Source organism: Phasianus colchicus, chromosome 23 (genome assembly GCF_987193195.1).
Source record: "Phasianus colchicus chromosome 23, bPhaCol1.hap1.1, whole genome shotgun sequence".
Classification (NCBI taxonomy): Eukaryota; Metazoa; Chordata; class Aves; order Galliformes; family Phasianidae; genus Phasianus; species Phasianus colchicus.
The window spans coordinates 3,287,369-3,314,632 of record NC_143458.1 but is presented as its reverse complement, the minus strand read 5'-3'; the positions used below and the strand labels follow the sequence as shown (position 1 = coordinate 3,314,632).

The 27,264-nt window shown below is 48.3% G+C and overlaps 1 protein-coding gene across 2 annotated transcripts; it reads left to right on the top strand.

Annotated features, from left to right (window-relative positions):
- Positions 1 to 163: 163 nt before the first annotated feature.
- On the top strand, positions 164 to 22,793 carry TRIM29 (tripartite motif containing 29). 2 transcript variants are annotated; one of them, XM_090123418.1, is made up of 9 exons: positions 164 to 1,346; positions 8,597 to 8,692; positions 10,300 to 10,533; positions 10,868 to 11,066; positions 14,199 to 14,282; positions 17,303 to 17,362; positions 18,537 to 18,638; positions 19,580 to 19,656; positions 22,463 to 22,793. In XM_090123418.1, exons 1-9 carry the CDS (start codon positions 486 to 488, stop codon positions 22,523 to 22,525), a joined length of 1,776 nt encoding a protein of 591 aa, XP_089979544.1. In that variant the 5' UTR covers positions 164 to 485; the 3' UTR covers positions 22,526 to 22,793. The 2 variants fall into 2 exon arrangements, with proteins under 2 accessions (XP_089979544.1, XP_031455492.1); XM_031599632.2 differs by having other exon boundaries at positions 17,303 to 17,368.
- Positions 22,794 to 27,264: the final 4,471 nt, after the last annotated feature.

Sequence of the window (27,264 nt, the reverse complement as noted above, 5' to 3'; positions counted from 1 at the left end):
GCCCATCTCAGCAAGGAGGTAACCTCAGCTCCTGGCAACAACGAGCAAAATTATTTTTGAAACAAGCGGTCGAACTGGTTACTGCATCTTAATGAAAATGATTTTTTTTTTTTTTCCCCAAGCATTTCTATGTATATAAACAGCCCTTCCTCCCAAACCTGGTTAGACAAGAATGTTCCTGGGTGTGGACCGCCTTGTATAATTAACTGCACAGCTGTGGCTTCTGATCCCTGGTAACGTCTGTTCCTTTCTTTCCTTCTTTCCCCCTGCCTCTACCTAGCATTATCCAAAGCTCATCTCCTCCTCCTTGCAAGAGCTCCAGGTGCGTCACTTAGGCAGCAGCTGCCCCACATTCCCCCGTCATTCCTCACTGGGACGGCCAGCAGGCAGGCACACGGCCACAGCTGCTTCCAGGGGTCGGGGGACAGCACGGGGGGACAGGACAGAGCAGAGCAGCCAAGAAACCAACCCGCCCCGGTTAGACAATGGAAACAGGGAGTGCAGCAAGGACAAACGGCACCGCTGGGAAGCCAGAGGATGTGAAGAGTCCATCCGCCCCCAAAAAGGATGAAGAAGTGAAGAAGACGACGAATCCTGGCGGAGGCGAGAAAGAGCCAATAAAGGGCACTGGCGGTACCTCCCTGGAGACCGGACAAATCAAGAGCTCCCTCTTCTCTGGGAGTGACTGGAAGAGGCCCATCATTCAGTTTGTGGAGTCGTCCGATGAGAAGAGATCGACCTACTTCAGCATGGACTCAGCAGACTCCAAGAAGATGCCATTCGCCAGCGGACAGATAGGAGACATGAGGAGAACTCCACTCTCCTTCGCAGACAAGGGCGACCTCAGGAAGTCCCTCTTCTCCTTGGATTCCAAAAAGAGCTTCTTGCCTAATGAAGGGGAAGGGAGGAAGCCCTTGTTCTCCGGCGGGCAGATAGGGGACATGAAGAAACCATCCCTGCCTCTGGTGGAGACGGGAGACCTGAGAAGACCCACCTTCAACAAAGTGCCTGACAGAGCAGCTGGCTCACGGCCCAGGGTGAAGCTGGAGGATGTGCTGTGCGATTCCTGCATTGATAACAAGCAAAAGGCCGTCAAGTCGTGTTTGGTGTGCCAGGCTTCCTTCTGCGAGCTGCACCTCAAACCCCACCTGGAGGGAGCAGCTTTCCGGGACCATCAGCTCCTCGACCCCATCAGGGACTTCGAAGCAAGAAAATGCCCTGTGCATGGGAAGACCATGGAGCTGTTCTGTCAGACAGACCAGATGTGCATCTGCTACCTCTGCATGTTCCAGGAGCACAAGAACCACAGCACGGTGACGGTGGAGATCGAGAAAGCAGGAAAAGAGGTAATATAACACTTCTCTAACTGCTATTCTTCTCAATCGTCTTTCCGTGGAACTCAATGTCACTCCAGGGCTCTTTCCCTCTATCCTATGGTCTCTCCTAAAATCAAGGCTGCAATATAATCCTGGGATGCAAGGGAGGTGGTTGGGAAGGGTTTAGTGGAGGACTGATGTTTCCAAGGCTCTGCTGTGCTTAGACTGTCTGCAGACAGCTTCTTATAGAAGCACATCCATGGTGTGGTGCAGCAGACTGCGTTTGGTTGGGCAAAACTACCCAACAGAACCCAACCTGATCACAGCACTGGCTTTCAGCAGGAGCTGAACTAAAGCCCCATGTTCTCAGTTTTCAAGTTGTGTCTTTGTACAGTGCTGCAAAGTGGGGCTGTGCCTGAGTTCAGGACCTCCTGAACATGGGCACACAGATCAGTGCTGCTCAAGTTTGTGGTTACAACAGAAAATTGTGATCTCAGCTCCCTGGTGTGAGCTTCTGCCTTCTTGTTTGTCTTTTCTGTTATGGAGATAATGATGTTGAGCCCCACCTGTGGGAAAAGTCTTTTGAAGCTTAGATGAAGAAAAAAAAAAACTTAGTGCAAACAGAGAACGTTTAATTTTTCCCTGAAGTGTTACTGCAGTAGTCTCAGAAGATGGACATCTAAAGAGATGGGACTGGCGTGTGAACCAGTGTTCTCTCTAATGAAAGTCTTCTGCCTTTGTTTGCCTGAATTCTCATTCTGTTTGCTTTCTGGGCAGATGCACAATTATCCCACTTGTTCCAGTGAATGTCAGGGTCCCACCACATTCAGTTCTGTAAAAACATACCTCAGGCTGGAGACCTTCTGGTCTATCCAGACAAGGCAGGAGAGATGACAGAAAGGAGACCCGTAAAGCGGTCACATAAAACCATTTGCCTAGAATTACAGCCAGCCCATGGCAGGAGCTGGAAGGGCACCCAGACCTGCTGGATCCCAGCCTTAATCACAGCCCAAGAGCTCTGATGTGGTGAACAGGCACGTACAAGTACCCGCTGTTGGAAATTCTTGAGTTACACGTAATCCAGAAGAACAATTTACAGTTTAACTCATAATGCTGGAGGAACACCTTTTTTAGAGCTTCTCTGTCTTTCCTTGCACAGTTTTTGGTATTCTCTTGCAATGCCATCTTCACCTTGCAGCCTGACTGGAACCAGACAAAGCTTCTCCCATGTCTCAGACGGTCTCTCAAAAGAAATTCCTGCAGGGATTGCTATCTGCAGTTTGTTTCATGATTGCTTGGTCTTGTTTTTTGATGTTGGCTCTGAAAGATTACACAATGTATGCCTAACCTTCATAAAGCTGCTCCAGGTTGTCCAATTCCTCTTGGCCATTTCCACTGAGAAAGCTCCCTTGAAGAACCAAAGCTGGCCAAAGCTTCTGCCTATATTTGGATGAATCTACAACACCTTGCTTGTACATAGGCAAGATTTGGGTGGAGGAACCTTCAGCTAGGATTTAAATGGTGTTTGATTTCTCTCCCAGAGTGTTCGTGCTGTTCTGGTAAGGTCTGTGCTTGCCCTGTGCTGATTCTGCTGCTGCAAAGCCCAGAGGATTTAGGGCTTTATCAATGAATCATACACATGTGCAAGTTTCTCCTGACAAGGAGTCTTGATCGTGTTGTAACTTGAGGGAGTATTCACTCAGACAAAAACAATTAACAGGATAGCTGTTGCTTATAAATGTTTATTCCTAGCCCTGATCTATTCTGCATTGGTGGAGCCTTAGCAAGAACCACAGGGAGGGACGAGCACTGCCAGTTCCCTTGTGTGCATCGCCTCTTCTTTTCAAGTCTTGCAAATCAACTCAGCTGGAACATGACCACAAATTGGTGAAGTGGCAAAGTGTGCCTGGTGCTGCTGGCCTTTGTGGAAAGAGTGAGCAAAAACCCCACACTGGGGCAACCCCCATCCATTCAGGTCAACCCCAACCCCATCCCTGCTGCCATGGCATCACTTGGCACTCAACAGCCGCAGGGTAGCTGTGGTGCATTAAGGTGTATTTTGCTCTGTTCCTTTCATACTGCAGAATGAATGCAGTTTACAGCCCCTTCTATGAGTTTCTTCCCACTATAGGCCTGGAGGGAGGAAAGCTGCTTCACTGTGCTGGTGGGAAACGGAAGGACAGTTGAAGAGCTTTCCATGGAATGAGGTAACTGCTGCACCTTGCAGACAGAGAGAGTGCAGCTTAAGAGAAGAGGAATAGGAGCAAGGCAGTATGCAGACCCCACTGGTTAGGGCATTTAGGGAAGCAGTGGGAAGCTTGGGATTTCTGTGAGGCAAAGGGAGAGCACAGCAGCATCTGCCATGTCACAGAGCCAGGCTGGGAGCCGCTCATCCCCTTCCTACTGTGTTGCACAGGAGGTCAGACAGAGACAACTTGCAATAGAAGATGGAGATATTTTTTTCTAAGTTTCCACCCATTAGTATTTGCCTATTGTACCCCAGCTCCGCTTTGCATGAATTTCCTGCTACAGATTGAAAGCAAAAGTAACACCTCCACCAGAACCAGCACAAGAAACAGCCAATAAAAAGGATTGTGAGGCCGTGTAATAACCTCACCACTGAAAAGAGAGAGCTGTCAATTGCAGCCTGGACGCTCACATAAACCCCTCTGGTCAGCTTGATTCATCAGCAGCACCAGACCCCCCCCCCCTTTCAGACAGTCCTTCATTTTAAAAGGGGATCCTTCATCCCAAACCTGTTTTACAGGCCCATTCTCAGAATGAGACGACTTCACAGATGCCTGCCAGCCACCGAGCTGCAAATAACTCAGCATTAAGATCCATCACAGCCTCAGCGCTCGGCACGTCGGGTCAGATCTAGCAAAAAACGCTTTGGGTTGTTGGGTGTTTTTTTTTTTCCCTTTCATTCTTTAGCTTTAGAGAAAAGTTCCCACCGCACGGCAGGTTTAAAGGGTCAGCAGAGAAAAGCTGTGCAGGAACGGGAGCTGGGTGTTCTGCTTGCTTCTAAAAGTGGAGCTTTCACAGAGGATGGAGAGGCTTTGAAGTCAGTCATCCTCAGAGAGGATCTGGAGGGGCTTCCATCTGGGCCCCTCTGTATTGTTCTGGTTGAATACACAGCAAAAAAAGAGCGTATTGATGTGCCAGAGGAGAGTTTTTGGCTTTTCCCACTGATGCTAGGGCATGGTGGAGCCTGGGGCCTTATCTGCACTCGTTGTGGCCGCTCTGCAGACACATGGATGCTCCATCCACAGGAACAGCACAGCTACCCGTACACCATCCCTTCTGTCTGGAAGCCAGACAAGCAAACCTGCTGAAAGCTGTGATTTAGAGCAGCTTTGCTCATTTGTCTGCATTCTGCAGTGCTGCCTCTACAGTGAGGGCAGAACCTGGGACGTATGCACCAGCTCATGGGTGAGGAACCCTCCATCTCTTTCAAACAGAGCCTTTAATGGTCTCAGCTAGGGCACTGACCAGTGGCATTAGTCGCAGGATGTTGGCAGTCTGCAGAAACTGCAGCCCAGTGCCACCTGCTTCTGCATAACAAAAGCTTAGACTGGAAAACCCAATGGCAAAATCAGGAGAAATCATCTCCAACAATGTGCTGATACCTCAGCTGTGCCACCTCCAATATAAACCCCATGCTGGGATAACTCGTTTCAACTCTTCTGCTCCCACTTCATTATTGCATTTGGTTGTTGCTGACAGATAATTACCATAGCTCTCCCAGGCTGGTGACAAAGGGGTGTTTCCTGATTCAGGGACTGGGTTCCCAGAGCATTAAGACATGACGATGCTTGTGTTGCTGCCTTGCAAAAATGAGTTGCGTCATGATGCAAGAGTCATAATCTCACATCTCCAGGTCCTTTAGCACAAGGGCTGGGTTCACTTGTGGATGTTTAGATGTACACTCTGAACTTTCACTTAGGCCTCTTGACTGTCCTAATTAATTTAGGTGGTAACAGGGGATCCTCGGTTCGCTCAGACTCTCGGTGCCAGCATTTCTCATAGGCAAACCTGATGCTCTAAACAAGCACGTCCCACATTTTTCACCACTGTCATCATTTCTGCAGAGTAGGGACCCCTGCAATGATGGGTACAGCCCCTCTGTAATCTCTTTCTAATGTTGTTTTTTTTTGGTACAAACAGTTCTAGTGGTTGTGCTGCCATGCAACGAAGACACTCTCTTTGCTGCTGTCCATACCAGTGTTTCCTTTGCTCTCATTAGAGGAGTTTTAAGCCAAGCTGAACCTGAATGACTGTGATATTTGCATCCCAGCTATTGGAATGATCTCTGTAATTTCCACTTGCAAATCGTAATTCTTACTGTAAATTGTAGTGTGGGGTTGCTCTTAAACAGTTGTTACGTTCCATCCCAGTGGCATCCAAACTACCTTTCTGCATGAAGGGATCTTTCAGCTCCAACAAGCTGCTAAGAGCTAGCTACCACTTCTGAGCCAGTAATAGTTTTCTAAGTTCCTTTGAGACCCATCTTAATTAAAAAGCACCATATAAGTATCATATTGTTATCACCACCTTCCAGCCAGCATCTGGAAAATTCTCCTGTAACCTTTCCTTTCAAATTTGTTGTGATTACAAAGCCTCTGTGGCTGTGAAACATCAGCCCTTCTGAAAAGAAAGCTCCACGTTCTTGCCATGAAAATGTCCTGATACTTAGGGGTGAAGAGGGGCACGTAACTTCCCACTGCTCAGGAGGTCCTCTTTTGCAAAAAGTCAATGTCATTTGGATGTAGCTTATGGCTCAAGGAAAGATCTGGCATTAGATTGCAATTTTTTCAGATTGATTACTGGAGTGTGCGTAGAAATGGGCAAAATTTTGCATTCCTTCAAGTTACTGTCTCAAAAAATGTGAAAACTACAGGACCAAGCTCACACCTTTACTTTCTTGATGAGTAGAAGAGCAAATTGGCTTATCCTGATATACACATCTCCCTTAGGAACCTGTGCTGCAAAACCCTTCCACGTCTGCTCTCAACCCTTGTAGAATGTGAGCTTCAGCTGATCACAGAATCACAGAATCACAGAATGACCTGGGTTGGAGGGGACCTCAAGGATCATGTAGTTCCAACCCCCCTGCCTAGCAGGGCCACCAAACATACACCTTTACTAGATCAGGTTGCCCAGAGCCTCGTCCAACCTGGTCTTGAACACCTCCAAGGACGGGGCATCCACAACATCCCTGGGCAGCCTGTTCCAGGACCTAACCACCCTCCTAGTAAAAAACTTCCCCCTAACATCCAACCTAAATCTTCCCTCTTTTAACTTAAAACCATTTCCCCGTGTCCTGCTATTATCAGCCCTTATGAAGAGTTTACTCCCCTCCTGGGAGTAAGTTCCCTTCAGATATTGAAAGGCTGCAATGAGGTCGCCCCGCAACCTTCTCTTCTCCAGGCTGAACAAACCCAACTCCCTCAGCCTGTCCTCATAGGGGAGGTGCTCCAGCCCCCTGATCATCTTCGTGGCCCTCCTCTGGACCCTTTCCAAAATCTCCATGTCTTTTTTGTACTGAGGGCTCCACACCTGAACACAGTACTCCAGATGGGGCCTCACAAGAGCAGAGTAGAGAGGGACAATCACCTCCCTATCCCTGCTGACCACCCCTCTCCTGATGGCTGCTCTCAGTTGGGTATTGTAGGCTGCCAGGGTGTATGGATGCTGTTTAGAGGGCCAATGGTCTCCTAACTCAAGAAGGACAATTACAGTGATGGTATAAAGGATGTTGCTCTTCTGGCCCAGAGATGCCTTTGAGTACATTTGCCTTTTTTGTTTGCCCTTTCTTCTTTTTTTTATAGGGCAATAAAACAACAATCAAATTGTTTTCCTTCTATAAATAGAGGTTTTCTAAATTGGAACAGCAAGAGTCAATGGCTCTCAGATGCAGCTGTGCTTGATTCAGGCTCAAGAGGATGTTCAGACACGGCAGCAACTGGCACCAAGACAAGAGCCTCCACGGGCAGATTTCCCTGCTCTGAGCTGGCTGACAGTTTGTTGCCTTCTTGCTCTTCATGCTGTGATGCTCCTTTGCTGCTCTTTTCAACTCCCACCCCCAAAGCCAACAATGATCCGGAGAGAAGAGCTGGGTTTACACGCTAAGTTATGATCCTGGCTTGGTGGCAGCACAACCTTACTGCGTTAGCTGCTGGGTTCCCCCAGCCCTCACTTCCCCTACAACTTACTGTTGGCCTAAATACGAGTCCTTTGGGGTGATACGCACTTGCTGAAGGATTCCACACCTACAGTGGGTTTTCAGAGGCAGCGTTGTGCCATAGCAGGGCTGAGGAGCACAGGTCATATCTGCTGACTGTGCCATTCCTCAAGAGCTCTGGGAACGTGTGTGCCACCACCAGATTGCCTGTAGTTACAGCTGCGCTGTGACCAACCTGTGCACACATGAAGCACAGAAAGATCCTGAGACACGTAAACAAAGGCTTTGTCATGATCTGTGGGGCAGGGAGGTGGTGAGCAGCAGGTGAGCTAACGGGGCAGTGCTCAGCAGCCGGGTCCAGCATGGCCCAGGGATGTCCCCAGCAGTGCCCAGCCCTCTATGGTTCCAGCTCCCCAGTCCACCTTGCATGCAGCTGTCTGCTCTGCACTTTGCTAGGAAGCCAGTGCAAAACAAAATGCAAATGGCTCCTGGTGAAGGTGCTGATCTAAGCCAAGCATGGTTGGCTACGCCTCCTCCCCTCTTCCTTTTTTTTTTTTTTTTTTTTTTGTATTTTTTTTTTTTTTTCCAAGCATTCCCCAGCTTCATCATAACATGAAAGCTCTCAATTCAGAGCAAATTAATCCACAATCCTGTCTAAACAGAATTCCTGCCGGAGGCACCGTCCTCTTTGTTGCAACACTCGTCAAACGTCATTCCGTAATTAGATGAAAACTGTTATTGCTGCAGAGGCACACCCTGGGATGGGCCCCGTGCTGCATACACAGCTGAATTTTGAAACAGGCCTTGTCCCCCTCCAGCTAATGACTCTAATGTGATTAAAAGCAGCACCATGACGGTAGCCTGGTAGGTGGGTGCTTCTGCTGCTGTCTTTGCTGAGGAAGCTGAATCTCTTGCCCCAGCCAGCAGCTCTGGCACCTTGTTCCCTGTCAGCACATCGTCTCCATCTCAAGCAGTGCCTGCAGTCTGTGCTGCCTGGCTGCTGCTGCTGCTCAGGAACCAGTGCAGCAGAGGAAGCACAGCACTCCTCGAGGCACACCATGCAGCCTTTGCTCATGGGTCTCCCCTCTTCCTGCAGGCTGAACTCTCGCTGCAGAAGGAGCAACTGCAGCTGAAGATCATCGAGGTAGAAGATGAAGTGGATAAGTGGCAGAAGGAGAGGGACCGTATCAAGGTGCGTGGGGGATATTCACTTTTCCATCTCTCCTATGCTTGTCTCTTTCTTTTCCAGTCTCTCACATCACTCTTTCTTCCCTCAATTTTCCTGGCATATCCAGCTCTTACTCACTGCGTTCCTTACCTAGCTTCTACCTCATCACTCTCCAGCACTCGTTCACACCACATCTTGGCAACAACAACTCCTACTGAAGTCATTTTGCAACACATCCTGCAGGAGACAAGAGGAGCCTGCACAGCCCTGTTATGAAACGGCTCGGGACACCTACTTGCTTTTGGTTCCTATGGTTCTGCCATCACTAACAGCCAGGCCCATTTGGAAACAAAAGCGTTCTGCCTTTCTCCTCCACTTAGAAAATCAACTCCAGAAGTGCTCTGGATTGCCCATCTCCATCCCTGGAGGTGCTTAAGGCCACACAGGATGGGATCCTGGGCAACCTGGTGGTCAGCAACCTTGCCCATGGCAGGGGGTTGGAACTAGATGATCTTTGAGGTCCCCCCAGACCAACTGTTCTATGATTCTAAAGCAACCAGGTGCAGCTACACCAACGTGTGTCTTGTTTATAATAGAACAGCTCATTTCCATACTGATAGAGGTCTCTTTTATAGTCCTTTCACCACACAAGGGTTAGAATATAGTAATGGTGGTTTTTTTTTTTTAATTTACACCCTAACTGAACAGAGCAGTGAAAACACTATTTGAAGACACCCCAGAGAATTTGCATAATATTAATAAGCAAAGCCGTTCTTCTCCCTTTTATGTGGTACACGCACACTGACTTGCCAGTTCTGCTTTTTGTCTCCTCTATTATTATTATTATTACTACTACTATTACTATTATTGGAAATGTGACCTAGAAATTTTAACTCTGAATATAGTTCTATCCAGAGTCATTCTGAGGAATATTTCAGAGGGACATAGAGAGGTTGATGGAAAGTGTTTCAGCTGCTTTCATCTACTGAAATGGAGTGATTTTGGTCCTTAAATTCTGGAGGAGCCAGAGTTATGATTTAGAAAGTTAGACAATGTTTTTAAATATCACTTAGGAGTGCAGCTCACGAATTGAAGAGATGCTATTATAATGAGGAAGACAGCGTGCGCCATACATTATCTATATACACACTTATTGCAAGAATTAATATTACTTATGTTAGCATAGCTTTCTGGTGCTAAGGATTGCATACCTAAAGTCTGCATAGTCGTGGTCCCAATGCTGAGAATCATAGAATCATGAAGGCTGGAAAAGATCTTTAAGATCATCTGTTCAACCATCCACCTACCACCAATACTGCCCACTCAGCTGTGTCCTTCAGAACTACATCTACCCCCTCCTTGAACACCTCCAGGGCAGTGAACCCACCACCTCCCTGGGCATCCTGTGCCAGTGCCAGAAAACTCTTTCTGACAATAAATTCTTCCTAATATCCAATCTGAACCTTCCCTGGTGCAACTTGAGGCCGTTCCCTCCTGTCCCATCAAGTGCTTGGACACATCCCCACCTACATCCCTTATTAGCAAGTGACTCCATGTAAGAGTTCTTTTGTTTCTCACCATCTCTTGTGTCTTTTCTGCTGCCTTCCTTCTCCTCCCCTGTGCCCCCACAGAACTACACCACCAATGAGAAAGCAACCGTAGACCAGCATTTCAAGGAGCTGATCCGGGACCTGGAGAGGCAGAGGGATGAAGTGAAGGCTGCCCTGGATCAGAGAGAAAAGATTGCCTCGGAGAATGTGAAAGAGATTGTGGATGAGCTGGAAGAGAGGGCAAAGCTGCTGCGGGAGGACAAGGAGAACAGGGAGCAGATCCATCAGATCAGTGACTCCGTGCTCTTCCTCCAGGTCAGAAAGACCTCATTTGCTTTTCCTTTTCTCAGACAGCATAGGAAGCGCTAGTCTTTTCCAGTTCAATGCACATGTACGTGAGGAACTGGCCCTGGCATTTCAAGCAGTGTCTGCTCCCGTGAAGCATGAACTTCAGCATGCCAACGCCTCGTATTTCTTTTCTTTTCCTCCTTTTTTGGTGGCTACAGCTCTCAGCCAAAGCATTTGACTGCCTCCCATCCATCTTCACTACTCTCCCTCCCTCTCTGTGTTATTTGGAGCCTAACGTAGACGGTTTCTCTGGATCTCTCCTTATATTCCTCAATAATCTCTCTTCTCCTCAATTTGGCAGGAGTTTGGGGCTTTGATGCGGAATTATGTCCCCCCTCCCTCCCTCCCGACGTACAGCGTGCTGCTCGAAGGGGAGAGCATGAGCCCCTCCATGGGGCTGCTCCGTGATGACCTCCTCAACGTCTGCATGAGGCACGTGGAGAAAATCTGCAAGGCAGACCTTGGCCGCAACTTCATTGAGAGGAACCACATGGAGAATGGTAAAGTAACCCAGAGCTGCCCCATCCTAGGGCAGAGCCCGGCTCAGGAGCTCACTGGGTGACAGAGGAGGCAGGATTATAAGAAAAATACTGGCAGAAGTAGGAATGTGGCCACCCCAGCACGGCAATTCAGATATCCTGCTACCAGCCTCATTTGTTCAGCTCGGTTAGTGCGCTAGTGCTGCAGTGACATGCCATTTTACAGCAGCTGCTTTCAGCTTGGAACATGAAATATCCTGAAAGCACCTGTCACTGAAAATCTAATAACAGGTTTTCTGGGTAGAAAAAGGTCTTTGTTTTGGTGTTCGGGTCAAACTAATCCTTGAAGAGGCATCGCTCCCTGACCCTGCCTCTGCAGGTCCCACCAAGCAGAGCTGTGCTTCCTCAGCTCCTGTCTCAGGGAATGCAGAGCACACGGGTTCCTGCAGTGATTAAGGATGAGCAATCTTTCTTATGTAAACAGGGAGGGCATGGTCAATACCACAGCAATGCAAGGAATCTTCTAAGGCTTTGAACCCACTTTCTTTCAGTCTCTTCCCATCAGTTCTGCAGAGGACTTGTGTTGCATAAAGCTCGTTTGTGAGACTGCAGACTATAACCATGTTTTGCTTCCATGCTGTCCCACAAACAGTCTTTGTGACCTTGGGCATGGTACTTAATCCCATTACATGACCTCTTGCACTAAGAATAGTAGGGATGGGAGTAAATCCTTATCTTGCCAGGCTGCAAGGAAGGTCTAATTTATGATTGTGGGACCTCAGATAGCAGAGCAATAAAAGTCAAGAAGCTGGATAAGTAAACTGCTGTGCAGGAGAGGTGACTCAAGAAAGCTGTAGGAATGGACTTCAATTTCATACAACATAAGATCACTGCAACATGCATCTGCAAGAACACTGCTATTTCATTCAGATTCACAGAACTCATCAGACGTTCCTCTCATATTAACACAGCACCTTTTTCTGGACATGAACGAGATGCATGAGATGCTCTGGTTCAGAGCACCAACATCTCAGAAAAGTCAGGAACCATGTTCAAAGTGCTGAGGATAGAGCTAGATTTTATTTAAGCTCCCCCATACCTTCAAGCAGGACTAGAAACTGAATATTACTTGTCTTCTAATATTTACCACTGAATCATAGAATCACTAAGGTTGGAAAAGACCACTAAGACCATATAGTCCAACCATCAACCCATCACTGCAGCACCTCGTGTGTTAAGGTCTGCTGGGAAACCTGGCTGTAATGCAAGTCAGGTAGGTGGAAGACAGCTCAGATTCAGAAATCATTTCTGTACACTTTTGTTCACCTGGACTTCTGTCGGATTTCCAAACCATGGACGGCACAGAGCCAAAGGGGTTCTGGCTTCCAGCTGCTCACAGCACTGTGAAGGTTAGATGAGTAGCACAACAGTAGGTTGCAATTAAGGAAGTAACCTCCAGAGTTACAGTAACCATCAGGAGTTTCTTTTGCCAATTCTGAAGCCAGTGCATTTCGCTTGGCCATTTGCACAACCCAACAACACGCACATGTTCCATCACAGCAGCTCTAGGTAAAGCCTGACTTCCTCCTAATCAGCTGATTTAGGTTCCCCTCCATGCTACTGATGTCAGAACCTTCAAAGGTACTCGAAATCCATGGGATTCGAGTGCCAAAGTATTTCTGAGCAGGGCAATACTCCAGCACTGCCAGAAATCTGGGCACTTTGGGGAACTGTACAGGGATGTAATGGACACAGCTTGCAGCCTGCCTAATGAGGAGCGCAGTGGCATCCACTCAGTTGGGAAATGTTATTTAAGGTGAATCTCAGAAACTTCAGAGCTCTCCATTTCTCAAACTGCAGTTACACTTGAAAGGGGACAGCACTCTGCATCGAGTGACTGCAAGGAAATAACTCCACAATTACTTAATGGATTTAATTAACTCACACTCCCCCTGAGTCACTGCAACAAATTCATTTGCAACCAGCTTGATCTTCCAGCGTAAGAAACTTCCCATGAAGAAATATTATATTAATGGAATGAAGTCTGCTTAATAGCAGACTCCAAAGGGAATCCACTTTCTTTTAGTTGTCATAACAGGTACCTACTTAGTAGTGTGTGCCAGGAGGAAAACAATCAGAGAGCGCCCAGGGATCTTGAATAACACAAAAATAAATCAGAGAAACAGCACAAAAGTTTGTTCAGTAACTCAAGAATCAAACAGTAGAACTATCACAATATGGGAACCAAACTTTCATCTTTCCAGAGAACCACAGATTTAGAGAAGAATTAAGGCCTTTATATATATATATATTATATATAATTTTCTGAGCAGATAGGACACCATTTCCCATGGAACCATTTCCTGAGAACAGAACCAGGCTGTGCCAAAGGGAAAGGCTCTCTCACTTTGAAGTTTGAACCAGAAGCCAGGGAAGCTAGAGCTCTTTGTAACTCAGGTTTAGAACCTCAAAAATGGCAGAAACCAACCCATGGAGCCTTCCCAACCCTCACATTTCTCTGGGCTTTGCAATAGCTGCAGGTCCAGACCCTCTGGTTGTGCGCCAGCTGTGTGTGCAGGTTAACCCAAACCATTGCTTTTGAAGTGGGATCCATTTTTAGCCACACAGCAGCAATTCAGCAAGAAAATTCCTCAAGCCCAAAGTCTCCCCTTGGATGCTCAGGAGAAAGCCCAGCTTTGAGGAAAGTGCAGCTGTTCCTCACCTATTTGTGTTTCAGCTTTGCTAAACCTCTGCTATCTCAGGCTGAACCTCAGCACTGCTCGGACCCAAAAGTCGCATGGAAGAATTAGAAAAATAGAACAACTTGCTTTCAATGGGCACAACCACGTCCCTCCCCACGCTCAAGGCAGCAGTTCCAACCTGTTGTCCCTTCCCTTTGTTCCTGGCCAGGTTGGATGAGGCCCTGGGCAGCCTGATCTGGTGGGTGGCAACTTGCCCATGGCACGGAGGTTGGAGCTCAATGGTCTTCAAGGTCCCCTCTAACCCAACCATTCTATGATTATGTGACTCTGTTCCTTCTGTGGGACCATTGGTGATAGGTGGATGGTTGGACTGGATGATCTTATAAGTCTTTTCCAACCTTAGTGATTCTGAGATTCTGTGATCCCACTGATGCCTGCTTTGCTCCTCCAGGTGACCACCGGTACATGATGAACAACTATGAATGGAACCAGCCCGACAACTTGAAGAGATTTTCCATGTTCCTGTCTCCCAAAGGTAAGGCAGCCCAACACCTTTCTTCCAAACACAGCACAGGAAAGGAACTTCATCTATGATTTGTCCTCAGATTTGCTTTCCCACACATACTTCAATGTTATCCAAGGTCCTTCCCCCTGCATTTGTTTATGCTGGGTCTTCTCTCCATCCTACAAAGATTGGAGAAGTTTTCTCCTTTCCATCCCAAAGAAAGCAACAAAAGCTCTTGGCTACATGGAGGAGAACTGGAGCAACTGAGCTCTTTCAAGAGGGATGTTTGTGACACAAGGGGAGTTTTATCAGGTTGAAGTAAGCGTTATCCTCCACCAGAAGCTTACCCCTCTGTGCTATCAAATGTGAAAGCTACACCAGGCTTCATCTGCATTAAGATTTTACTTTCACCAGAAAACATGTTTTTTCCCTGCAGGGAAAGGCTGCAAGAAGTGAGGAATGTGTCCTAAAAAAGCAGATTGGGGTTCTTTTCTGAGCTCTTACTCTGACAACAAGAGCCCTGCTGATCTGCCTATGTCCCCATTGCTACACGAACACTATGGGATGAGTGAATGACTGTTTTCAACGCATTCAGTTGTAAAATGGCAGCTGCCTATTTCTAAATCAGGACCACCAGAGTGAGAAGTGCAGAGCGACAGAGCCCTGGGCAGAGCAGTGCCTGTAGAGACAGCAACACAGAAAGAACAGGGCAGAATAACTAACCAAATTCCCTCTGTTCCTTAGGGAGCAGATCCCTGGCTGGCTTTGCCAGCTGTTTGCAGCTGCTGCTCTGCCAAGGCAGATGGTGGTGGGGCACAGGGCCATGCCTGCAATTAGCCACGGTGCTGCCCTGAAGGCACACGTGTGCCATATTGCTGCTCTGTCTGTAGGGCTGCGTGGGGACAGCCCAGCTCCCAACACTGAGCCCTTTGTCTCAATGTCCCCTTTGCCTTTTTCCTCTGTTACCAACCCACATGGGCAACGGGATGCTGCTGGGTGCAGATCCCACGCAGGCATCAGTCCTTTAGCAGGACTGCACCCTGCTGGTCCTCTGAGTTTGGGGACAGCCAAGTTTGAGGGCATTTTGCAAGCGGAGGGTTCAATTCACAGGGAGGCTGTCTGCAAAAACTGCCCACAGGGCTGCAAAGCTGCTGTTCTGCACCAGTTCTGCTGGTGCTGGGAAGAAACCAGCCTGAGACCCGCATCCTGCACCACCACCACTTTCAACCTTAAGGAATGGCTGAAAATGAGTTCTCCATTATTCAGGCTGAGGCCAACCAAAATGCAGGGCTTTGGGTTCAGGTGAAAACGGCCCAAAATGAATTTGAAGGGAGTGGAAAGTGAGGGGATGCTGTTCTGCATCCTGACCTCCTGAAGAACCCACCACGACAAAGGAGAAATCAGCTGCTGGATTTAGAGGTCACCATTTAGTGCTGTTTACTGGAGCCAAAGAGGATGCTTGCTGGATGCAGTCAGCACACCGTGCTTTCTGCAACGGGCTTTTGAATGCACAAACACTGTGGGATCATTTGTTTCACCTGCACACCTCCATTGTCCTGAGAGCCCACACGTGTTGCTTCCCAGAGCTGCTCGTTCTGTATTAGCTACCAATCTGGTTACTTCAACCAAAGAACTAAACAAGTGGCAGCACAAAGTCGCTGCTGAAATGGGGACTGAGCAGCACTGCATTCTCCACCAGAGACAGGGCACAAGATCTCTTATGGGAACAGTGATAGAAGGGAACCAGCTGCTGCAACCACACCAATGGGGACTTTGGGAACAGAATGAGTCAGTAGGCAAACAGGAGACATGACCCACTTAAGCTTGCATGCTGGCTAGCAAAGGATTATCTGATGAATAATGCACCATAGCCATAATCATTTAGCTCTCCAGAGCTTTCTGTGCTCTTGCAATGTGTCATGTGGAAGTCCAGCACTGCTTCTGATTGCATCTTTTCTAAGGAAATCCGTAAATGGAAGAAAAATCAAATAAAAGAGGACGCCCTCCACCCTTTGTGTTGCATAATATGCAGAGAACCCTTAAATTTCTCTTGACAGTTTTGCAACACACCCCATTTCTTGCTAGGTTGGGTCACTGCAAATTCTGCCTTAGGTCACAGCAGCAAGTCTGCTTGCTGCAATGAGGAATGTTACCCATGTGGTGCTCTGTGCTAGTACTAAAAAACTGCTTGGACTTGAACTGACCCCTGTTTTTAAGCCCTGCTTGCACTGAAGGAGCCTTCCAGTGCTCTTTTCCCTTAAAGACAGTATCGCAGAGCATCCATCTGCAGGGGTGACATAATGAGGCAGAGGGGAGACATAAAAGGCTTCAAATGCTGCCTAAAAGATGGGGGAACAAAGCGTTCTGCTGCTCAGCACTCCTTTCTGTCCTCTTCCACCGGGCTTTTTTTTTTTTTTTACTCCTGACATTGCAAAGAGTTTGGCCAAAGCCAGAAGAAAGTTGGAAAGATCACCTTGTGCCTTTTGCAGATCTTTGAATCAGAGGAAGGGAGAGGCAACTGCTGCAATAGAAGCAGTGCTGAAATAGAAAAGCAGACCACAGGATGGCAGCAAAACAGCTCAAAGCATTCATCGCTTTGTGTTCTTCGGGGAGAGCCATGGCTCACACAGGGGTACAACAGCACAAGGCTGCATCCCAGCGTGAAGTCCTAGCAAAACCCTGCCCAGGTGGCAGAGCAAGAGACGTTCCTCTGCTCGTGTCTCTTGTGGCCTAAATGCAAGCCTCCGCCTGCAGCTCTCTTTGCAAAACAGCCACGTTGAGCAGGCAAACTGCAGCTGGCAACTGAATGCAGCTGAAGACAGCTGTGCAGCAGTGAGAGAGTTTTGTTCACTAAGTGATGTCCCACCAACCCCCCCCCCCTCCCCTTGGGACACAGAGCAAAAAGATCAGACTTCCCTCTCCGCACCACATTTTTGGTCTGGGGTTGCCTCCAGAATGGTGGGGACTGTTTCATTGAGCAGTGCCACGCACAGCCCTTAGAGCCAGCTCACCAGGAGCCGATTGCTGAACTGGATGCTCTTGTTTTACAGCCAGTTTCAACCCACGGTCATGGGAATTTTCCTCCTTCCAAGCGACTGAGGAAACACTTGGTACGGGTAAATCTGCCTTCAGTTTGAAAGGATCTAACACCCGTGCCACAGCTTTCCAGCTGTCTAACTGACCTGTCCTGCTTCCCCTCTCGGCTGTCCTGTCCCTGTCTCACAGAACCAGCTCTTATCTGGGTTATCAGCACTGGCTGCATACACCCAAACGTGAGCTGGCGCTGCTCTAGGGCTGTGTGTATAGGAGGGAAGGGCATCCCTGGTCCTCACTGCTCAGACAGTGAGGAGAAGATGGAAAACAGACAGGTGCCAGTTTGTAAAGACCCTGAGATACCCGACCAACTGCCTAAGACCTGAGACATCCAACCAACTGCCAAAGACCCTGAAATACCCAACCAACTTCCAAAGATCCTGAGATAACAAACAAACTGCCTCCACCAACTTGTCCAAGGCGAGCTGCAGGGGCTGGGGCAGGGCCAGGATCTGGCTCAGTTCCCCCCAACCCTGACACAGAAGCATGAAGCTACTCTCCTCCCTCTCCTATACACCTTTTCCTTACCACTTCAGTTCTCAGCATCGTGGCCTGCCCAGTGTTCAATGCCTGTACAGCACCCAGCGTGATGGGGAGGGGACTTTGTGGTGGCATGGGGAGAACCAGCAGCAACAAAGCCTTCCTTTCTCCCACCTATCCCTGCTCCCTCTGCCTGTTCTTGCTCGGAGGACCTTCCCTTTGCCCAAGCACTGCAGCCTCCTGCCCAGGGAGCCCTGGGCACCTTCACTCACTGCCTGTGCTGCAGGCAAGGCTGGCTCCATTTCATCGCTCTTCTCCCACAACCATTTTGGCAGCCAGGAGGGGAAGCCTTGCTTTAATTTCACTGGGCTTTGAGTAAGGCTCTGAGGCAAAGGAGCTTTGGTTGCCGTGTCGTTTTGCCTCATTATCCCAGTATCTGGAGATACCATTTACCTGCGAGGATGCTGCTCTTCGGTCACACCTGCATTCTGGGTTTTACCAGAAAGTTTCTTCCCTCACTGGGACTTCCACACTGTGCACCGGAACCCCACCACTGGCTGCTCTCACTTAGGGAAAAGGGACGCAGCCACTGGTCCCCATTTTCCCTAAGCCATTTGGAGGCAGTTTCACAGGGTGTGTGTTGAAATGCTTAGGTTCCCCCCCTTGCCGCACGCAGCCCCCCGGAGTAACTCAACCTCTTCTATCTTCCAGTAGGCAATGGCACTAAGCTGCCTTTTCAGTTCTCCTCGGTGGGACAGAATCCGCCCGGTGACTTCAGCAAACAGTCTGATGGGAGCCTCTTCACTAAGACCGGTACTGGGCACTTAGGTGTTGCCCTCCTCCCTCCCTTCTGCCCCCTTTTTTTAGGCAATAAGCTATTTCATCCTGTTCTTGTTCCCGCCAGGAGGCCTGGAACAGCCCCACATCCGAAGATGAGAATTTGAGATGCTTTTAGGTGCTCGGAGACCGCAGGAGACGACATTCCCTTTACCCCTCTAGCTTTATCACTATTTCAAAACAGCTATTATCCTAAAAGAGTAATAGCCACCGAGCACAACCTTTAATAAAGCGATGCACTTAGCTGCCAGGTCTCTTTTATCTGAACCGGCATTCCCCACTCACTGCCTCGTCATCCTCTTTTCACCACCAACCAGTTCAAGGGCACCCAAGGTTGAACCCAAGGGCACCAGCACCTGCCGAGCGCAGTCAGGTTGGATTAATTTGCAAGTGGGAGATGGTGGGGAAAGCCCATTGCCTGGCAGCTCTGAAACTGGTGGTGATTCAGCAGGGCTGCTATTATTTCTGAATCAGAACTGAGCTGGTGCAGTAGAAGGAGGTTAGGGCTTATCGCATTGCCAGGGGTGCTGTCATTAATTTCTGACATGAAACCCAGGCCTCGGCTCTTTGTGCTAATTAAATAGCCTATAGTGTTCTTTGCAAGAGTCAGAATGCTTAGTTCAGGCCTTGGCCTACATTTAATTGGACCGATCGCATTCTGCCTCCCTGCATTCCCCAGACATTTTAATTAGACAGAACCTCCTGCACTCCCTTCTCCTAACCTGCAGGGTGGTGGGATAGGTGTCTGTCCGATGGCTGCTGTGTCCCACCCCCAGAAGTGGCTGCATTTCAGTGTTAAGCAGTGCAATACTAATTACGTGGCACTTCCAGTCCTGCTGCTCATCCTGGTGCTTGCAAGGAGAGATGGGGATGGTGCCAGGGGCTGACCTGTAACAGGCTCTTTTATGTTGTCACAGCTTATCCCTCAATAGTGAGACATCAGTCTGCAAAAGTGACGCCACAGACATGGAAATCCTCCAAGCAATCTGTATTGGTAAGAAACAAACCCTGGGGGTGAAAGCTTCAGCAAAGGAAATATCTGTTCTTGGGGGACCTGGGACTCCAGAGAGTAGGGCTTTGGTCCTTTGGAAATAGGCAAGTGAAAGGTTCAGGTCAGCAGCTTCCATTGTTTTTTTTCTGTGGTTAGTTGCATCCAGAGAGGGATGCAGATTGACCCCCCTGACACCACAGTGCCGGGATGTAGGAATAATCAATGTTTCAAAGTGACATTTTGAAAGGATTTTGCCCTGGTCTAGAATTCGATCCAGGCTTCTAAAAGCTATGCACACACTTCAGAAGACACGCTGGAATCTGTAGAACATTTTCTTCCTGCATGGATATCATACACTCTTAATAGACTTTGACAACAAGAAAACACAGATTGTGTAAATAACTCCAACAGAGAACCATATAGAAGTATTACACTAATTACATCCTACAGTGAGCAGGCGCAGTATCAAAGACGAGGGGTCAGACAGTGATGATAAATCACTACAACAGCTGTAAATGGCTCAGTTAGCAGTACTGCCACAACACAGGCAACAGCACACGACGAGGGCCAGCGGATGGTAGTGCTGTAGTTCTCATGTGCAAGGTTAACAAAGAGTTAACCACAGAAACACTGCGTTTATCCACTTTGTCTTAGCATCCCTCCACACCACGATGCATTAAGATCTTGCACAAGCTGAGTTAAGAATGTCAGGTCTTTGCCCTCGTCTCTGCAGGCGAAACCCATTTTTGAATTCTCATTGTGCATCGGTGAGACGTTATTTACCACTCCCTGGAAATAATACTTGTAAGGAGGAGGAGGCCAAGAGTCAAGAGCATTCCCAGACTGGAGGATGCAAATAGAAGGAATACACAGCAGTGAGAAAGGAGCTGCCCAAGGACTGCAGCTCTATGTCTGCTCCATTTTAAAGGCCCCTCCAGAAGATGAATAGCAGTGCAAGGGACATCCCGTGATAGGCTGTAGCACCCTCAGAAAATCCAGCATTGAGTATTTGAACGTGCTACAGCAAAAACACATCTAGGAGCAGCAGTGAGATGCAATATCTTCTCTGTCTTATGTTTGGTCACGGGCTTTCTAAAAGATCTCCAACTTCATCATGCATGTGCCCACATAGACACTGCAGCCAATGGTTTTTAATACTGACCCAACACCCACTTCCCTTCATCCCTGCTGAGAAGGCCTGATGACTTCTCCCACCCAAAGCCACTGCTCTTTTTATCTCCTTCGTGCATACGCTGCTGCTGGCTATTCTGTTTTTATAGCCTATATTCACCAGATATCCCTGAACCTAACAATTGAGTTGATAAATATAAGCATTAAGAAGTCCCAAAATAGAAATCTACACTCCGGGCTGCAGTAGCTCTGCGTGAGCTTTTACGGTCTATTGGCCCAATAATCTAGCTTTTAAAGTAGTCTTAAATATGTATTTAAGTAATACACACCCTAAAAGGTCCGTAAATACAAATGTTCACAAAGAACTCCACTGTTTAAGGAGGAATGTCTTTTCAACCCAGAGGGACTTCTTTAAAATGAAGGACCCCTCTTCCATCTCCTAATTATTTTGGAATTGGAAGCCATAGAGTGAAAAGAATCTCAACAAGACACAGCATTGAGCAGGAGGCTCTGGGAGCTGGCACTGAGCACCAACGTGGGTTGACTTGCTCTCCCATGTTCCCACCCTCAACCAATGCTTCTGGGAGGTCTCTCCCACCTTCTGCAAGCAAGACCTGGGCAGCAGATCAAACCTAAGACAGATCAGATGTTGCAAAACCAAGGCTGGCCCTGACTGCCTTGTCAACCACTTCCCTGGTGTGAGCATGTTCTCATGTCACCTCGGTGCTCCTCAGTGGCAGCATCCAAGCCACCATGTCTAGGAGTTGCTTGTAGGAGGAGCAATAGGGGTTAACCCTCAAGTTTAAAGCACTGCAGTGCAGGGGGCAACAAAGGTGAGGAAGAACTGACTGATTGCCTTCAGTATTGCTGGATGCAGGCTAAGGATTTCACCGTTCAGTCAGTCAATAAATGGGCTTTTGTGTTCTGCAATCACCTCCAGCCAACACTAGGCTGCACAGTGCACCTTTGCCACGTGTTGCTTGTTTGTAGTGGTGTAGATAAGCATGAAATTGCTGGGGCGGGTCATGATGAGAAGAGGTGCAACTGGAGACTGTGGTAATAGGGCTGGAGACAGAGGAACGTGGAAGCTCCCCTAGGCTTTGCCCTTGCATCTCTTCCTCTTACGCTCCTGCTTACCCAGACTTTTACATGGGGCCGTGCAAGACGTGGAGGTGCAAATAAACAATACTCCATTGTGGGAGAATTTCCATGCACAAGAATTTTGGTTCTCCAACAGGAGAGCACAAATAAGCACCGTGCAGCAGAGCCCAGCGCTCACATAACTCTGCGTGGCTTTAAGTGTGAAAGCTCCCATGAGTTCTCAGGTTAGCGAGCAATTAAAAGACACTGACAGAAGCATAAAAATAGAGGTGACATTCCTCTTCTCCCAGAAACCTCTCATCAAGCCGTGAGTCACAGTCTGAGAGTTTATATCATGCACAGACTCATTTGGCTTAGGCATGATGTCCATGCAAAGCATGAGCGCAAATCAAACAGCATCACCATTTGCATTTGATGACTCCGGCTGAGAAACGAAGTGGTGCTGCTCTGCAGGACTGAAGGTGTTAAAATAGGAGTGTGTTAAATTACAAATGGTTGGGCTGCCAAGGAGGGTGAAGTATAGGTGGCCAGAAAAAGACAGAAGGTCAAACTTAATGCCCCAAATTCTCCATTGCAGTCACATTACCGCCCCTTTTACGTCAACAAAGGCAATGGAGCCACTTCCAACGAGGCACCTTGATTCCTGAAGATGTAGGGAAGAGCTGGCAGCACTTGGAGTGAAGACTCAGCTGCGGATTTTCATGGATGTACCTGCTACTATATTAACCTTGCTGCTCTAATCTCTGCCAGGGAGAGGGAAGGTGCAGAAGGGAATCGCCTTTTCTAGAGGAAACACGGATTTTTTCCAAGTCCACTTGAAAGCTCTGCAGGCCTTAACAACATAACTCCATCCTCTGCTGTCACCTCCTTACTCCCCCTCTCCCATCACCCTTCCTTTTGCTCTGCAGAGCTGCTGCTCTGCTTCTCCAGGAAGCATGCATGCTTGGCTAGCACTCACCCTTCCCTTGCTCTGCTGCTCTGGATGCCCTGCTCTCCAAGTGACCATAGCTAAATCCTGCTGGAAAATCCCAAGCAGGGGGGCTCTCCTCCTTGAGACCCTTCCTCAGCTCAGCTCTGCTCCCACTGGGCAGCAAAATCCAGCAATGGGACCTATGGAGCAGCCCTACTGCAGCCCGAGGCCACTGCTGGCAGAGGGCAGAGAGGTTCCGTATGGCATTAAAGAACCCCTCCAGCCACCTTTTCAAATTAAAAAATAGATAGAAAATCCATCCTACTAATGGAAGATTGATTAGGTGCCACAGGTATTGCGTGTTTTGTGGTTTTTTCTTTCTATTGTAAATTCCCCTAAAACAAAATTGGTTTATATATTGTGGTTTGGGCATTTTTCCAGCAATAGTGCCATCGTTGTTTGCTCAGGGTAGTGCTTTTAATTTGTCCCTGGGATAGATGAATCATATCAGCACCCAGCCAGCGCTCGCTAGCCTTGCTGTGATCTTCCTGAGATTATTTCCCTTCCCCTTGGATGAAGCAGAGGGGTCAGGTCCTCACCAGCCCACCCATTGGTGGCCCATTGCAGGGCCAGAGCCCTCCAGCTGCAGAACAGAGAAACAAGAGCTGACAGCTGCTTTGCACGGTCTGCTCTGTCCAAATGTCTCTGGAACGGCTTCTCCCTGCCTTTCCTACCCCAAAAGCTTGCAGCACCTGGCTGAGACAGCTCTTATCCATCTCTCCCTGAAAACTACTGATTTGCTAATCCCTGTGCAATGATGCTCGCTGCTTCTTAATCCCATCCCTCAGATGAAACTGAGGCTGAAAGCCGGTTGCTCCAGAATACTTGAATGGCACCTATGTTACACTTACGTTGTTTCTTTCTGATTTCTATTTTTTACTTTTTTTTTTTTTTTAATGACCAGAGGGAAAGGAGGTAGCGTGGTGAGGAAAGACAGGAGGAAGGAGAAACTGGGATAGAAGGTAGAGTTGCTAGGAAATACACAGTGGGACTTGAGTACGTGCAAGAGAAAGGATAACAGAAGCCCCCAACCCGCCCCCCCCCAAAAAAAAAAAAAAAAAAAACACCCTCACTGACCTTTTTCTCCCTGAGCAGGCACCTGGTTATCACTTTGGGTCACTCCCATTCCAGTGGAAGCTTCCACCTCCTCCTTTCTATTTTCCAAAACATGGGCATGATTCCACTCCCAAACCCCACACTCTAAATCTCGGATATTAAAGCATCCTCCCTTCTTGCTTGCCCTAAAAAAACTCTGCTGTGACAACAGCTCAGATGCCAAGTGCCCATGGGTCCCTATGGTCCTGAGATCATGGCAGGTTGGGGGGAGCTGAGCATCCCCTCCCTCTGCTGCCCCCGCTCCAATCCCAGCCCCAATCCTTTTCTCCCCTTCCCCTCCTCACTTCCAGGGCCTCATTCAGATCTCACACACACGATAAAATCCATCAACACAAACAAAGTCCCCCACCATCCTCACTTCCCCCCCAACCCTGCTTGCAGGGATGCAGGGGAGGGGGCACAGCTCCTGTCCCCTGCTGGACCTCCTGCTGAGGTGTGTTCTGCATGAACTGTTTTTATCGTGTTTGTCTTGATCAGCAAAGCAAGAGGAATTTCACCTCCTCAAACAGGACAAGACTACGCTGATGTAAACCTGGCCCTTCACGTGTGCAACACATACTGCAGAAATAAAGGAGAAAGCTCCATGTCTGACAAAAACCCCTGAGGACGAAGTGTCTGTCTTTGGTGTTTGTATGCTTGTAGCAACGAGTTGAAGTCTCTTCAAAATCGTGGAATCGTGACAGTTGGAAAAGACCTCTTTGATGGTCAAGTCCAACCCCAACCCAACTCACTGCCCACGTCCCTCCGTGCCACATCCCCATGGCTCCTTTAGGATGAGTTAGGATGAGTGATCCCCCCCACCTCCCTGGGCAGCTGTGCAGTGCAGCACCACCCTTTTGGAGAAGGAAGGTTTCCTAATATCCAACCTGAACCTCCCCTGGTGCAACTTGAGGCCATTACCTCCATTACCACTCTGGTAGTGTGATGTCTGTAGGGACATGCAGGTCTGCCCAGCATGGCTCTCTCACAGGTGCCCACCACACCAACTTGTTTTTTGCAGGGACACCCCCTGACCTTTCTAATTTCTTGTCTATACGAAGGCTTTTCTCATTTACGAGCAGGAGAAAAATCCCTCATGGGCTAAAGCTGCAGAATCAAGGCAAGGTCTGTTCGTTTACCCCAGAGATGACAGAGCTTTCAGTAAATGCCTGGAAAATTTCCCTCCAGGTTCTGAGTACCACCTGCTTCCCCCCAGACCATCCCTGCCATCCCTGGGCAGTGAGGGCACTACTGCCTCACTTGAAGCCAATAAATCCTCCCTGTTTACCCCACACAGGAGTTACCAGAGAACAGAGCTCAGCTCCTTCCCATCAATTCCACTCACTGCCTCCATTACTGTTATTACTGTGATTAAAAAGCAATCAAAGAGAAATCTTTTTCCTGTCCTAAAATTGCTGCAAATGTCTCGGTTCCACCACTTAAGCATGAGAAGAGCAAGATACACACAAGCTCTCAGACTCTGCGATGCTGGAGAATGTAATGGAGCTGATCACCCGAGCAGCATCAGCAGCAGCAATGTGGGGCTGCAGGAATGAACCTGACAGCTCAGGGAGCCCAGTGCCACATGCACAGCAATGAGCTTTGCAGCCTGAAAGCGTGACATGTGCTCAGGGCTCTGCTCACCCACTGCCTGGGGTTTGGGGCCACGGTCAGCTCTGTAACCCCAGCAGATCCCTGGGAGGTGGCATGGGGATCTTAGAAAGCCAGTGGGCTGCTTTTGGGCTATGCACTCAGGAAAGGATGATTGCACAGTGCCCTTTGGAGCAGCATCTTGCTGCAGCCTTGCTTCCATCATGACCCCATCGTGCATAGCTTGTGCACAAGGTTTGCTTGGAGAACAGTGGTCTCACACCAGTAAGAAAACAAATTTATGCTGAAGTTTGCTAGCACACAGGTAATTCTGAGGTAGAATGATGAATGATCTGTGCCAGTGTGCAGAAAAGTAAATAGCACAAAGTCAGCCCCTCTGTTTGGGTGTAAATTGGCTGCAATAGCCAGCTAGGAATCAAAGCAAGCAGCTCCAAAAGCTGATCTGCTTTTAATAATTCATTCCCTTCACTTAATCATTTGACTTCTGTCACCGGAGCAAGACAGACCACTGTTTTATCTTCACGCATATTGACTGTAAAGTTTTAAAATGAACAATTCTTCAGCAGCATAAACAAGAATAATAAAATCTAATCGCTTGTGAACCTTTATGCTTTTGCAATACTTCTGCGGCATAAATTTGCCAGTCCTTTGCACAAAGATAACAAAGAAATAAAGTGCTCGAATTTGCAAATTAGCAGACATAAAACACGGGGACATGCTCTTAGTGGAACTATTGGGATGCTCACGCCGGCGATAGGTTTGGAAGCGTCACTGTTGGGATCTGAGCTATAGATAAAGCGTTTGCAGTCTGCAGGCTGTGGACCTACAGAGCATTTCCTGCAGCACGGTGCTTTGCAGGGCTGCGCTGAGAAGTTCTTCTTTGGGACCCTTGGTGGAACCCTGGCTCCAGCTCCATCCATGCACATTAGCACTCGGTGCTGCCCCGCGTTTCCCTGCTCCAGCAGTCTGACAGACCCCATTACCTTTTCACATGCCATTTGCCTGCTGTCAGAAGCAAGAAAGCTTCGTAACAGGGAAACCTTTAAAGGCCACAGCCCGCATATGTGTGCTCTTTACGCAGAGCCTCCTTCAAAGCAAAGACTTACTTCACATTTTCTCTTCCCACTCGGGACCTCCAGGGGACGACAGCTCCATAGCCATGCTCTCTGCCTACTTATGGATTCCGTGAGTACTCCCCCATTGCAAATCCTGGAGGATTTAATATCCACTCTGTAATCTACTGGCACCAACAGGCATTATCTAACTAAACCTTAAATTGAAAATGCTAGTCTTTCCATTTTCCCCAAGCCGTTGTGAAAAAGTCAGGCTCTCGTAGTCCGATGTAATTTACTCTGGCTCTAATTAAAATACGCCACTCAGCTACTGCTGGAAGGATGCTCAGCAGTGCTGTGGGCACACTGGGGCCACATGGCCCCCAGCTCTGCTTCTGCTGCTGTCCCGTGCATGAGCAGCACGCCAAGCTCTGAACACCTCTGCTTTGCTTTGGCTCACGTTTGGGTTCCCTCCCCATTCCCAGTAGTGGTCAGCATTGAAACTTCAGTTTCAGGTGTCCACAGAAGCACTTTGCACCCAGGGCAGGCATGGGGAAACTCAGATATGCATTCAGTGCAGACTGAGGCTGATGAAACACATTTCTCACCTGGACCTTTCTGGATCATCATGCGTTTCCAAGGAAAAGAAAC

Coding starts and splice junctions, on each gene's coding strand:
- TRIM29 (XM_031599632.2), top strand. CDS start 486: ATGGAAACAGGGAGTGCAGCAAGGACAAACGGCACCGCTGGGAAGCCA. Junction 1,347..8,596: donor TCGAGAAAGCAGGAAAAGAG/GTAATATAACAC, acceptor CTCTTCCTGCAG/GCTGAACTCTCGCTGCAGAA. Junction 11,067..14,198: donor GAGGAACCACATGGAGAATG/GTAAAGTAACCC, acceptor TTGCTCCTCCAG/GTGACCACCGGTACATGATG.